The sequence below is a fragment of the Tachysurus fulvidraco genome, chromosome 21, assembly GCF_022655615.1.
Source record: "Tachysurus fulvidraco isolate hzauxx_2018 chromosome 21, HZAU_PFXX_2.0, whole genome shotgun sequence".
Taxonomy (NCBI): Eukaryota; Metazoa; Chordata; class Actinopteri; order Siluriformes; family Bagridae; genus Tachysurus; species Tachysurus fulvidraco.
In genome coordinates this window covers 12,648,975-12,662,631 of record NC_062538.1, presented here as the reverse complement: position 1 = coordinate 12,662,631, position 13,657 = coordinate 12,648,975, and the positions used below count along the sequence as shown (strand labels likewise).

Here is a 13,657-nt window from a genome sequence, read left to right as displayed (position 1 = left end):
ATTTTGCTGCAGTGGTTATTACTGTAAAGTGTCACTAGCTTTCGTCTAGCGTTAAGGGCGGTAGTGCGCGGTGCACAAGACGTTAATGGAAAGGGCGTCGTTTTGCGCGTATTTTGTTGCCCACGTCTGCCTCCAGCCTTGTTTGGCGTGTGACTTCTGGCAGTCTTGTTCAGTAGACGAAGCAGAGGAAGGTGGGATTAAATATGTAATGAGGCGGAACTGACACGGGCCTTTAGGCTTTGTTCGAGGGCGGTCCGACAATCTCGGCCCCTCCCTAGTACCCTTTGGGCACAGTGCGCTTTGCTCGCGCTTGGCTCCCCGAGCATATAGTCAAAAGAGGAGAGTCCTTTGGGAAAGGGCGCAAAACACTTAAGTTTTAACAAGAAGGGGCAACGGCAAAATCCTCCTTATCCTGATTTGTATTTCATTTGTTTAATTATTTTATTTTCCTTGGACGGAGTAAGATTCATTCAGATGAGAAAAGCCAAACAGGAGAAAACTTGTTGGAGCATGATGACATCTCATGTTGCGCGCTCTATCAAGCTGTAATAAGTCAGTCCCTGTCATTTCTGCGAATTGTCAACATTAAAATCTCTGGGCGAAGGAAAGAAGACGTAACTCAAACCTATTTCGTTCCGGTTGTGTTTGCAATTTCTCGCTGACTGTTCTCCTTCTTTCGCTTGGAATTGTTTCTTGAAAGGTTCGTTAATTCCGCCCCTGCCGTTCGTTCCGTTCACCCGCTGTGTGTGTGTGTTTGCGTGCGCCCTCGCGCGCGGAATCTCTTCAGCTTCTCTGGTGCTCGGCAGCACGCGGACAGCGGAGAGCAAACATACACGCGCCGCTTGTGCAGGTGGAGAGGGAGGGAGCGCGGAGATCTGTAGTTCTGGGGGAATTCTTCATGTTCGGGATACCGGAGAGTGTGCAGCGCGGCGGAAGCACTCTCAAGCAGGAGCCGCTTGGCGCCGGGATGAATGCCGTGAGGACGTGGATGCAGAGCGCCGGCGTGCTGGACGCCAACACCGCCGCGCAGAGGTGAGGAGACACGCCGTTAACTCCCGGGACCATGGACAAGCGCTTGCTTCTGAAAAAGTCCTATCTGGTTTTATACATTCGGGGTTATGTGACAGGACGTGCTCTTTGGCTCAGGTTCCTTTGCGTTAGAGAACAGACAGTGCTTTATACTTTACGAAACTTCGGATATAACCCCGGTTAATCATCAATTTATACCATCATTTTGTATGTTGCTTAATTTCTTCTTAGGAGCACAACGCTGAATATTGAATCTAAATCAAGAAATGATTCATTTTTTTAGGAAACGTAAATAAACCATTATATTATGTTTTATAAATATTTACAACAATGCTCCAGGATATCCAGGAGCCGCAAACCTTAGGGTTTTAGAAAAATTCTTCTTTCTATTATTATTATTATTATTATTATTATTATTATTATTATTATTATTATTATTATTATTATTATTATTATATTACAACATGTATATTAATATATGAGTAGTAGTAATACCAGTGTAAATTATAAAGTTAAATTTATGCTTAAGAGGTCGCAGGACATCCTCAACACATTCCTAATATTTATCCTTAAGTTCTCGTTCGTGCCTTACATACAAATTCATTCTAAACTCATTTGGTTACATACGTAGTTAAAGGGAGTATAAGAATAAACGTACTGATGTTGACTATGTGTGTGTGGGGGGTAACCGGTGGTCCGGTGATGTGTGTGTCCGCAGTGGAGTGGGTTTGGCCCGCGCGCACTTTGAGAAGCAGCCGCCGTCCAACCTGCGGAAATCCAACTTTTTCCACTTCGTTCTGGCTCTGTATGACCGACAGGGGCAGCCCGTGGAGATCGAAAGAACATCGTTCGTCGGATTCGTGGAAAAAGAGAAGGTGTGATCTAAAAGCATTTTCACAAGAACTTCACGCAAATTCTTACATTTATTTATTATTCTCATAAGTGGGAACTATGTGAAACACAGAACAATTCAGTAGGATGAACGAATAATATAATGTTATTGTTAACCTTTAACAAATATAAACTATAATAAATATTGCACAAAAAGTCCAGCAATGTTTTTTTTTAAACAACATATAAGTTCCAATGGAATGCATATTTATTTTTACACTCGTGACCGTTAAAGCTTTATGTTTCTAGTTATTTTTCGTTTGTTCCTATGTTCACTATTACCTCCTAAAATGTGTAGAATTTCAGTACAATTTCAGCTCATTTCTACAGTGGTTCATGTGCCCTGAGTGTACAGTGTAAGTGCGGCTTTAATTCAGTGCGCGTTCAAAATGCATTTCTATACCCATTACTGCGCATGTTTGCCCATTGAACCCTAAAATAAATGTATTCATGGGATTCATGCTTTATTCAGAATGGCTCGTATCAGTATAAACCGTAATCTCCTCATTTATCATACCTCTGATGTTGTTATTGATTGTACATTCGTTTGACATCCGCTGGACTGTTATAGGATATGTAACGTTCTATTTTGTGCCCAGGAGACGACAGGAGAAAAAACGAACAATGGGATCCATTACAGACTCCAGCTTCTGTACAGTAACGGTGAGACATCCATCCCTATCTTTCTCTTTCTACTCTTCATTTACATACAAACAAAATACAAACTAACACCCAAAGCAGGTGCCATCGCTCCCTATGTAATATAGAAGCTTGGCTCATTTGATCGTTCTTTTTATAAAAAAAAATCATTTGGAGATGCGCGCTGTGAATAAACGAATTGACATTAATTAATAACATTGTGCAATTCAGACTGGTTACATAAGGCCACGGTCTCTATAATGATGGTCGAATTTAAATAACCTCTTAACTTTAGACAGTTAAAGGGGTTATTCCAAAGGGGCTATGAATGTGTCCAATAAATAAGCTCTATGTAAGGTGTTTTACCTTACTGACAACACTGACCACTGCTTCTTATTAGGACTGATAGTTTGCTCAATCGTAGCTAGATGTGTGTCTTGTGCTACAATAAAAATGTATAAAGAGCTTATATGAAATAGACTGTCATCCTTGTAACCGGAAGTGTTCTTTTTTTTTTTTTTTAAGGAACCGGTCTTAAACCGGCCTTTTACTAGCCTATTTGATTCATTAAGTGTGTGAAGTTTCACTGTTTTGTTGTATAAGAAAGTGTAAAGTTCATAATCACAGGTAAGTAGGTTGATGTAGATGCTTCACTGCAGCTGAAAACTAACGCACGTGCCATGTTTCCATTTTTAATCAACAATAGAAATGTACTTTTTTCTTTGTTGTTGTCCTATATTTTGGTTTGGTTTGACTCCCACAGCCCTGATGTAATGAGTGTAGAAAAAAGTGTTTTAAAGTTCTAAACCCTGTCCCCCCTGTCCCCCCCCCCCCTGTTTATAGGCATTAGGACGGAGCAGGATTTTTACGTTCGTCTTATTGATTCAATGACCAAACAGGTAAGGATGCTGTCTTTAAACAAACAAACAAACAAACAAACAAACAAACAAAAACACTATATCCAACCATCTGTTTAGCATAAGAAAACATTACACTTTGTCCACTCACTAAACCGCATAGTAAACTGTCCTCCTAAATATAATGCCCTATAGTTCAAAACTTTTAATGCAAGTGTGTTTAATGCAAACCATTTAATGGAATTGTGTTTAATGTATGTGTCCCTGTATCCTGTTTTTGTAATCTAAAAAAGTTTGTTTATTTATTTGTTTGCCTTGTTTATGAGAAATGCACGTGTCCTTCATCCTTATTAGATAAAATTAGATAAAACGTGTAATTGGCTTTTACTCCAGCTATGTTTATGATATAGTATCCAAAATATATAGTATTCATAGATCCTAGATCAGATTTACTTAATCCTAAGGGCATGTACAGGCTTATTAAACTGTGACTTAATTACAAAAGCGAGACCTGAATTGAATTCCGGCTCTTTAGCTTGCTCACAGCTCTCCGATGCTGCCGCAGGATGTTTGTCTTTACTTAGATATCGTCTGAACTATTCATTAAAGTCTTACTGTACTTTCTGATTGACAAAAACACTCTCCAAATTGGTGTGCTTTAAAATATATTTATATACATTCAAAACCAGCCCTAGTCTGCAGCCCTGACAAATGCAAGCATTGATGTTATTAATATTAATTCATATTGATCCTAATATTCATATGAATATTTTTTCTTATAATTTATATTATTCACATTAGTGAATGTACCTAACATTTACTAAAATAGAATCGGATAAACATTCCTAACCCCCTATTCATCATTAACCTGAAACACACAGATCATCACGTGGAAACACAACAGTAGAATTAAATATACTCCGAATTCCAACCTTTCTCCTATATTATTATTAAACTTGGCTAGAAAGAAGGTCAAGACATAAACCATAAGAAGATAAAAATGGCAGTAAAGTAAAAGTTTAGTTGATATTTTTACTCAAAACTGGAAACAAATTATGCGCAAAGAAACGGAGCAAAATACACAATTTTCCCCCTATATGGCATATAGATAGAAAAAATCATATTTTTTTCCTAGTTATCCAGAGTCTCCATGAGCACTTCTGTAAAAGACAGAAGTAATAAAAATCACAACCGTCCAGTGTGAGAGGTCCTATTGCTGTTTGAGCTTGTGGGTCCTATTGCTGTCTGAGCTTGTGTTTGTCTTGCTTTGCGTCCCTCCGCCACGATGTGCATGGGCGCTCTTAAAGCCTCTATCTCTAAATCCATATAACCGAATCGCTCTTATAACCTCTTAAACTCCTCGTAAACAATTTGTCAATAACTCGTGTAATATAGTGCATCCTTCAGTTTCATCACTAATTTTAGAAAAGCTGTACATATCAACAAATCGTACACAAATAGATTTTTTTTTATTAAAAAATAAAGATAGTGGAAATCAAAACATTATATTGGACAGAATGTATTTTATTTAAGAATGTGTGGTTTTCTTTATTTCTTTTTTGTCAAGCACACATTTGGGTTTGCCAGCTGCAGATTTAGGTGGTACCCTGGCACATGCTTGGCTATGCCAGTCACTCTATGTACTGTAGACTGAGACTGTCAGCACTTAGCAGGTCACTAACATATCTGCAGGCGCTGCACCCCCGATCCCCCCTCCCCCCCGCGCGCTCTTGCTATCTCTTGCTTTATAAGTGTGTCATAGACGATATCAAAGTACATTAACAGTTCCATGTGAGAAGAAGAGCCTGCGTGCTGGGAACAACTGCTGTTTCCCAACTCACTGCTTTGCCACACTTCGTGGGAGGACTGGCGCTTTTGTGCGCCTTGTCGCTTGTATTCTATCTGGTTTATCGGTATTAGAAAAAAAAATCAGTTGCCTCAGTTTTGCAAATTCTCTATGGGTTTCTTTGTAGTTTTCATACCTCAGACTATATTTAGCGTTAGTCTTTATTATTCCCAAACCCGACCTAACAAAAGTCTGGTGTAATAAGCTTTATTTATTTAATAAGACTGTGTTATTTAAATTGTCTAGAAAGAAGTACAGTCTTGTTCGTTTAATGAAGCGTTAAATGCAGCCAACAGATATAACATTTTGCTTTATCTTACTAAGCACCCACACTGATGCCCCAAGACCCCCCGACGCACCCCCTCGAGTGAGCAGACAGATTTATCATGAATGCGCATAAAATGTATAGGCGTATTGTTATTGGACTGGGTGGTGTGAGACTCCGCCTTGGCTCTGTTTGAGCATATTTTACCAGAGTTGATGAGCCCTTAAGGGGTTATTAAGAGTGTTCATCTACTATTAGTCATTATTGTGTGAAACTCGAGCTGAGTTTGTCTTTTTTTCTTTCTTTTTTTTTCTGCATTGCCTACTTAAAACTGACACAAAAATTTGAGGTTTTGTGTTGGTGTGGTGTATCATTAGGTAAAAACAAGGCTGATGACAAGAGATTTATACATTGTTGGCAAAGACAAGTAAACAGATATAGAGTCAGAGATAATGTTTCAAAATCCTGGTTTATTTACTGCTAGCATGATCACAAAAGTAGGACTTGGTTTATATGAGCACCCGTAAAATAAAGAATTTTACATCTGCATCTATGGTATTCCTGCTCAACAGAGCTAATCATGCACACTTTACCATACATTAGACATCTCTGTTAGTATCCAGTATATATCTGTAAATACAGTAACCATAAATACACATAGAGTCTGACATAATGATTCTATTATTCTGGAGTTTTTCTCCACATCTAAAAGTTTTATAAATAAAATATATCCTAAATTATGTAACAGTGATCTATATACAAATCATGGAAATAACAGTAGATAATATGTGTACAGAAGAACCAGGTATAATATTAGTTAAGTCAGAATTGGTTTTGAGCTTATAAGAAAACAAAGGATAGTGAAAGGAGAAGTTTGTGACTGGTGATTCCACCCTGAGACCTGTTCCATCCCTGCATTATTATTTCTCCCTGTCTGCATCTAGCTATATGCTGTCTCTATATTTCCCTTCCACTTGCAGGAACTTGTATTCCACATTCTTGTACATCCTTATATCACTTTCTCCTACACCTTGTGTTATATTTTGACATCAAATTTCTAATCTTTAATCTCTTAGATAAAACTTTAAACTCTGGGACTGGAACTTGTCCTGTAGCTGTTCCTCTTCTATCCTCCATCATCCTCCTATGGGTTGTGTGTCATTTTCTGGTTTATGAAACAGAATGTAAGTGTATTTGATATGGGGTTTGGTGGTGGTGTGTGTGTGTTTGGGAACAAAGAAGGAAATTGCGGCACCCTTTTAAAGCCACACAGCAGCTTGGAAAAAAAGGACATTGTGTTGGCACGCTAACGGATGATACTAACCTTGTAGGAAACATGTTTCCATGTATTTATAGGGTTTTGTTTATATCAAAGTTGTTGAAGGATCCGGAGAAGGAAAGTGCAGCTGGCAAGATGACACGTATTATGAATGCTACTCATGTTTGTTTGCAATGCATCTTCTGAATATTTTGACAGATAGACATAAGTAGAACTTACGTCTGTAAAAGCTTTGATTTATTAGATATCTTTTAGATAAAAGAGGCTAAGTTGTGCATGTCAAAGTCCTGACATGAATGACCTAATAACACAGACTTATAACAACTCAACACTACCAGAAAATAATTTAACACTTGTTGAGAATGTTTCTATTTGTAAGCTGCTAAAGAAAGAAAGAGGTCAAGATTGGCTTGTCCTAATTTGTGTAGCCCGTATGGATAATTCATCTCTCATCATGACTTATTATTGTGTGATTTAATTCATTGTATAATGAAGTTTGTCCTGCTACAGTACTGCAACTGCTACAAAGACTAGTAAGTTTTCAGATCTAAGTGTACTGTATATGATTATAACTTATGTATTCCTTTCTGGTGTGGTATTTGTGTCATGTGATTAAGAAAAGAAATAAGGTTGACCCCCTTAAAGAACCTGTGATAAGATGGATTAATGTGGTCTACTAGCATGGAGCAGCAGGTAGACAGTGATGCATTCTGTGCACTTTTAAAAGCCCTTGGCCCTTTTCTCTCAAAGTGAAAGAAAAGTAACTGAATTGACTAGATTGTATGAGCTTGCCAGCTACAGCATTGGCTGCAGTGATATCACTTTCAGTGTCATTGTGTGGTGTAAAGTACACCTAAACATCAAACAATGTATCAATTGTCTTCCATTGTAAGCCAACATCTCAATTGACAAGTAAGGATGTTTCTCACATCCAGTTACCCTCTTTAAAATAGACTTAAACACTCTGGCACTAGTGTTTCTGTTATTTACCGTTTCATTTAACCCCTTAAAGCCCCAGCTTATTTTCCTGCATTACTAAAGCACTATTAGTTATTTAGTAACTATTGATTATTATTAAGCATTCATTATGCAACCAATAACAGTAAAAAGTCTTAGCCTGGAGATGAGTCCTGGGTGTATTTTAACATTTGTGCTTGGCATCTAGAAATATTAGCCTCATTGTATAGAGGTTATAGACTTTTTAGTAACAGGAGATTTGTGACCAGTCTGCAAGTATCTAAGCGAGATCCATGAGTCCTAGCAAGGTGATGTCTTTGGCATTGTCAAGCGAGGGATTGGTTGGAATAGCATGCCACCTCCAATATTCAGCTTCCCCATCCTGGCATGGACATTTATTTTGTACTGGGGAGGGGTGAGAGCAAAGCCGTGAAGATTCGGAGAAAATTGAGGAGGTGCCTTGCCAGATGGTGCCTCCATGCTTCAGTCTGGCATCCCAACTGCTTGCCCCCATGCCCACCTCATGCCTGCCTCCATGCCTCTCCCTCCAACCCATATTCACCACACCCCAGCGATTGTTTGCTGCATTATACGCTAGAGTAGGCAAGATTCCAGTGAGAGCACAGGCCATTACACATCCTATCCTGCACAGCTTCCTTGGCACTTTCAAAGTGAGATAAAAAAAAACAACAACAAGAAAGAGAAAGAGAGATAATGTAGAGTTGAAGCAGATAGAGAAAGAATAGAGACAGAAATTATGTGCAATTTTCATAGTTTTTGAAAGACTGGCTAGTATGAGTCATGAATTTGTAAGGTCTGAGGGAATAGGGTGGAGATCCAGTGATGCAATGACAGGAATATTTTGACTTTTTTTTTTTTTTTTAAATATCAAGCAATTTAATCCTATTTCTTATAAATAGTCAATTATATTGTTTTCATATGAAAATTGCACTGAATAAAATGAAGTATGTATTTAAAACACTTAACAACTATTATTTTAAAAGTCATATTTTTTTTGTTCTTTGAAAGTTCTTAATTTGAACGTTAACGTCTCCCAAATGAAGGATGAAATACTCTTTGAGGTATACATATAAAGCTCAGATTGGCTCATTTGCCCAATCCTTTCCCTCGTCAACCTGCTCACAGGTGTTCTGTATTCTCTCAAGTTATCTCTAACTGTCAATCTGGGTAAAGGAAAACAGGGGAATTACTCAAGGTAGAAATTATGATGCTTCCTAACCTTCATGAACTCTTCCTACCCACACCTACATTTGAAACCCTTTAGTCACTTTTTCCCCCAACACACTTCTTTTTTCATGGAATCAGAGGCACACTCTGCTCAGAAACTGAGTGACCAGAGGCACTAGCAGGACACTGCTGGATTCCCACGACATTTTATTAAACACAGCCCTGACCACACACTCTAAAATACTCAAGCTGTTGAACCCTCTCAGTGTGTCTCTTGAGTGTTTATCAAGTGGAATCTGTGCTCTTGAATTCTGAGCTGAACGGGAGCAAGAGATCACAAAGCAGTTTGGGAAAAAAGTAAGGGGTCACTGGAAAGACGTCATTTGATTGCCAAGATGATATATGTTAGTTAAGTCTTGGAATAAGCTCAAATGGGTGTTACAGTATATTCTGTACTAATTTTAAGGTACTTCTTTGTAAAGTATCAGAGATGTATTCTCTGTTTTATACCCACAAATTCGCATGAAAAAATAACTGTATCTTCTTGGCTACTGGATGAACAAATCAAGCAGTGTTACTCCAACCTTTGCTTTCTGTTTTCCAAGGCGATCATCTATGAAGGTCAGGACAAGAACCCTGAGATGTGTCGTGTGTTACTGACCCATGAAATCATGTGCAGGTAAGATAGCGGCTTTTCTAGAAGAATTTTAGAAAGAAGTAGGTTGGGAAGATTGACATCTACCTATTTTTAGCAATATTTTAACAGTGTTCCACCTCATGAACATCACCCTAATCCTGAATTAATTAGGGCGAGCAGAAACTCATTACTCTTTTGGCTTCATTAACAAATATGCTTTCTCTGCAGTACTATGAACTGCAAGCCTGGTTGGCTTAGGAACTTAGTTAACAAAGATTCAAAGATTTAAGACTCAGCAACTTAAGTAGGCGTTGAGGCACACGCACACACAGGCAGACACACAAACACACACTCATACACACACATACACTGTGTATACATATATACTTATTGTTGTCTATTTTTACACCTGAGCATATGCTCATTTAAGCAGTTATACAATATCAAGACCTTCAGTTAATGTTCACATGAAACATCTACAATATGAAAATGAAACAATAGCTACTCAAATAATCACTCTTTCCAACCGTGTTGAGCAGAAAAGCATCTCAGAATGCACAATAAATTGTGGATGAACTCCAACAGAAGAAGATCACATCAGGTTACATTCTTTTCAGCCCTAGATGCGAATCTGAGGCTATCATGGGCACAGATTCAATCTATCTATCTATCTATCTATCTATCTATCTATCTATCTATCTATCTATCTATCTATCTATCTATCTATCTATCTATCTATCTATCTATCTATCTATCTATCTATCTATCTATCTATCTATCTATCTATCTATCTATCACTTTCCCAAATAATCCACACCACAAAACCAAACATCTTCTGCCATGATGATAGACGATCTGTGTGCCAACAAATAGTCTGCCTGTGTGTGTGTGTGTGTGTGTGTGTGTGTGTGTGTGTGTGTGTGTGTGTGTGTGTGTGTGTGTTTTTGGGAATGTTTGGGGGAGGGTGGGGCAGTTTCAAATGCACTCTCAATTATAAGCAGAAAATTAGGCTGTTCGCTATTAATCAGCCCTGCTAATTGCCACAGACCACCATTAGCCATATGGTGCTGTGCCAGCTTGCAACTGTGGGGCAGAAGTGCTTATTCCTTTCCTTTGAACAAACAGGAAAAAATGACCAAAACAGTTGTGAGAACATGCTAAAGGACATTTTTTTTGCTAGACTAGGCCAAAACGGTTCTTTTTAAAGATTAAGGTTGTCATAACACAGGGCCAACAACATGAATCAAAGCATCCTGTGAAATAAAACATATGCTGGAGGAGGCCCATACGTGTTTCTGTGTATTTACGGCAACTGCTGTTTCCTGTTAATTACATGAGGCAATTTAACTTTTCATTTCTTCAAAAGCTGAATCGGGAAGGAAACCTGGAGTTTAAAGATGCAATTTCCTGATGGGGATCTTATGGTTGGATTGATGTTAAGAACAATAGATAATGGCACTTTTTACAATAATATAATAGATGTGGTAATTAACATAATTTCTACTTATAGTAGGAGTTTACGTGTGTGTGCAGGAGTGTGTTTGAGAGAAAAGAAGGAAAACATGACTTTTTGTTGATTCATTTCATATTTATATCATATTTATTTCACAGGACATTACCTAAAGAGATTATCTATGCTTTGTTTAATGAATAATGTATTTTTAGTACAGCTTCATATATCTGAGCCCATACAAATGGCCCTAAAAATTTGGCCTTTATGAGAATGAGGCTGAATTAGGGAAAAGAGACAATACCATGGGTTTCATGTGACAGTTTCATCCCCAGCCCCTTTGAGAGTCCCACTGCCATCTGTGCAGAGGAAATTCGAGCCTGGGGGTCTCTCTCTCTCTCTCTCTCTCTCTCTCTCTCTCTCTCTCTCTCTCTCTCTCTCTCTCTCTCTCTCTCTCTCTCTCTCACACACACACACACACACACACACACACACACACACACACACACACACACACACACACACACACACACACACACACACACACACACACACTCTCTCTCTCTTTCTCCAAGCTGCTCATAACCCCCTTACACTCTTTCTTTATCACCCTTGACCCCTCATCATCTCCAGCTGACATTTGACTAGAGAACTGTGGTAAAAACAAAATATATAATTATTCCTAGCATCCAAGGAATTTCACATTCTTAGTGGACATATATTTTGCATTATAATCATCCTTCCTTTCCTGTTTCAAGTAAAATGAAAACAATCTTTTCTTCCTAAGCATCACTTGTCTGCAAAATGACTCTTTTACTGTTTTTAAGTAAGATTTTTTTAAGATTTTTATATTATTTTGACTTTTTTTGTCCTGTGTTATGAAGTGATTCATCACCTAAAGTCTTTTCCCTTCTCCTCCATGTCAGTCGGTGTTGTGACAAAAAAAGCTGTGGCAACCGGAATGAGACCCCTTCTGACCCTGTGATCATTGACAGGTAGGGGAGCTTCCCTCTTGTTACCCCACTGTGACTGGTGCTTCTGATAATATATGTGTGCTTCACATGAAACACTTAAAGTCTTAACAATAGCTATTTCAATGTAATACTGGGCCATGCTGATGAATTAAGTCTTTACATGAACATCCAATACAAATCTAAAGTCTTTTCTTGACTTTATTGCTGTGAAATTTTTTGTTTGGCAGTAAGTAGTAAGCCAAAAATGATGAAACCAAGTTGCTGTATATTGGTTCATTCAGTCTCAAGGCCTGAAAACTCACCCAACTGTGTCAAAGTATGGCCTCAAGTTTGATGAAACATGACAAAATTGATCATTTTCTTGTGGATGGTACCCATGCTCCTTGAAAGTGTATCAAAGTATTTGTTATTGACAGTCCCTGCCAGTTTATTTAAATTTCAGTTCTTTGGCATGTACTTGACTTCCTCTTACAAGAACTGATCCAGCAAAATGTCTCCACTTCACCATTAATTGACTGGCCAAAATCGGGTTAAGTGGGTGGCCCGGGCACCAAACACTTGCTTTCAGACACCACTATCAGGCATCACTCTAGGGTGGGTTTCAGTAACCCTAATCTGCCAGTGTACACAAGGGTCTTTTCTGCACCTTTCATGGGAATTGCTCTTGACATGTCAGACGTTTCCACTCAGATCTGTTCACCTAATGGGAGCATTAAGCTCCTGGTCACATAGTCCTGAGGTTCACCAAAGTACACACACCACAACAAGGTCTTGAACCAGGAAAGGGGCTACTTACATTTTAGCAATAATGCTGAGCTATAAGCTACATTCTTAGACGTGCTCTCTTTATTGACATTTGTGTTGTGTTTCAGTATTTGTACTCATTGTGAATGAATGTCCGATACCATGGGTTCTGTCAGGATGGGAATTGCAGAAAGTGATCTTAAACAATGTGGAAGCTATTATCCAGGCTCTGGGGGCATTTAATCTTTTAGGTCACAGTTCTTGGAGCTATTCTAGAGAGCCTCTTTGTTGTAGAAAGATGTTTAGAAAGATCTGTACCTGATGAATGATGGGAAGATGTCCTACGGGATTCATTTGGAAGGGCACCTTCCATATAAAAATTTTAAACAAATTTGCAATTAATTGATTTTTCAGACACTAACAGCACCAGGGAACTTTTTTAAGCCCAGATTTCTAACTTTAAAATGGACCTATTCAGGTGTCATCTCAACTTTCCATTATATTTTCTTTCCACTATGTAGCTGTATTTTCTCTGTTTGGTTTACTTATCCATTTATATGGAGTTAGAGGCTGACAACAATGTTGGTTGCTCAGTATGTGCTCAGTGTTAATGAGGTCTCATAAATTCAAATTTGCACATAACTTCATCTTAATTAAATCCTATGAAATCATGCTAGTGATAATTAGTAACAAGCAGTATCTAAGAATCCTGACAAAATCTTTCAAAACAATATAGTGTTGAATATAGGCAGAAAAGTATATTTCAAATCAGCACAATAAAGTTGATAATATGTTGTGAATTTCTTCCATTTCTAAGGCCTGGGAAAATATGCAGAGTGAGATGTTATTGGCTGCTGAAAGAGTATAAAATATGATTCTGTATTTGCAGTCATTTAATACA

The 13,657-nt window shown here is 38.2% G+C and overlaps 1 protein-coding gene across 3 annotated transcripts in view; it reads left to right on the top strand.

The window, feature by feature from the left end:
* Positions 1 to 300: 300 nt before the first annotated feature.
* The window catches only part of ebf1b (EBF transcription factor 1b), a 98,782-nt gene continuing 85,425 nt past the window's right edge, over positions 301 to 13,657 (top strand). Inside the window, exons 1-6 of one of the 3 annotated variants that reach the window (XM_027139961.2) lie at positions 301 to 1,032; positions 1,748 to 1,904; positions 2,520 to 2,583; positions 3,403 to 3,458; positions 9,557 to 9,630; positions 11,965 to 12,033. In XM_027139961.2, the coding sequence (XP_026995762.1) occupies positions 899 to 1,032; positions 1,748 to 1,904; positions 2,520 to 2,583; positions 3,403 to 3,458; positions 9,557 to 9,630; positions 11,965 to 12,033 (554 nt within the window). In that variant the 5' untranslated portion in view covers positions 301 to 898. The remainder of the gene's footprint in view (positions 1,033 to 1,747; positions 1,905 to 2,519; positions 2,584 to 3,402; positions 3,459 to 9,556; positions 9,631 to 11,964; positions 12,034 to 13,657) is intronic. The other 2 variants (XM_027139959.2, XM_027139960.2) reach the window with 2 other exon arrangements.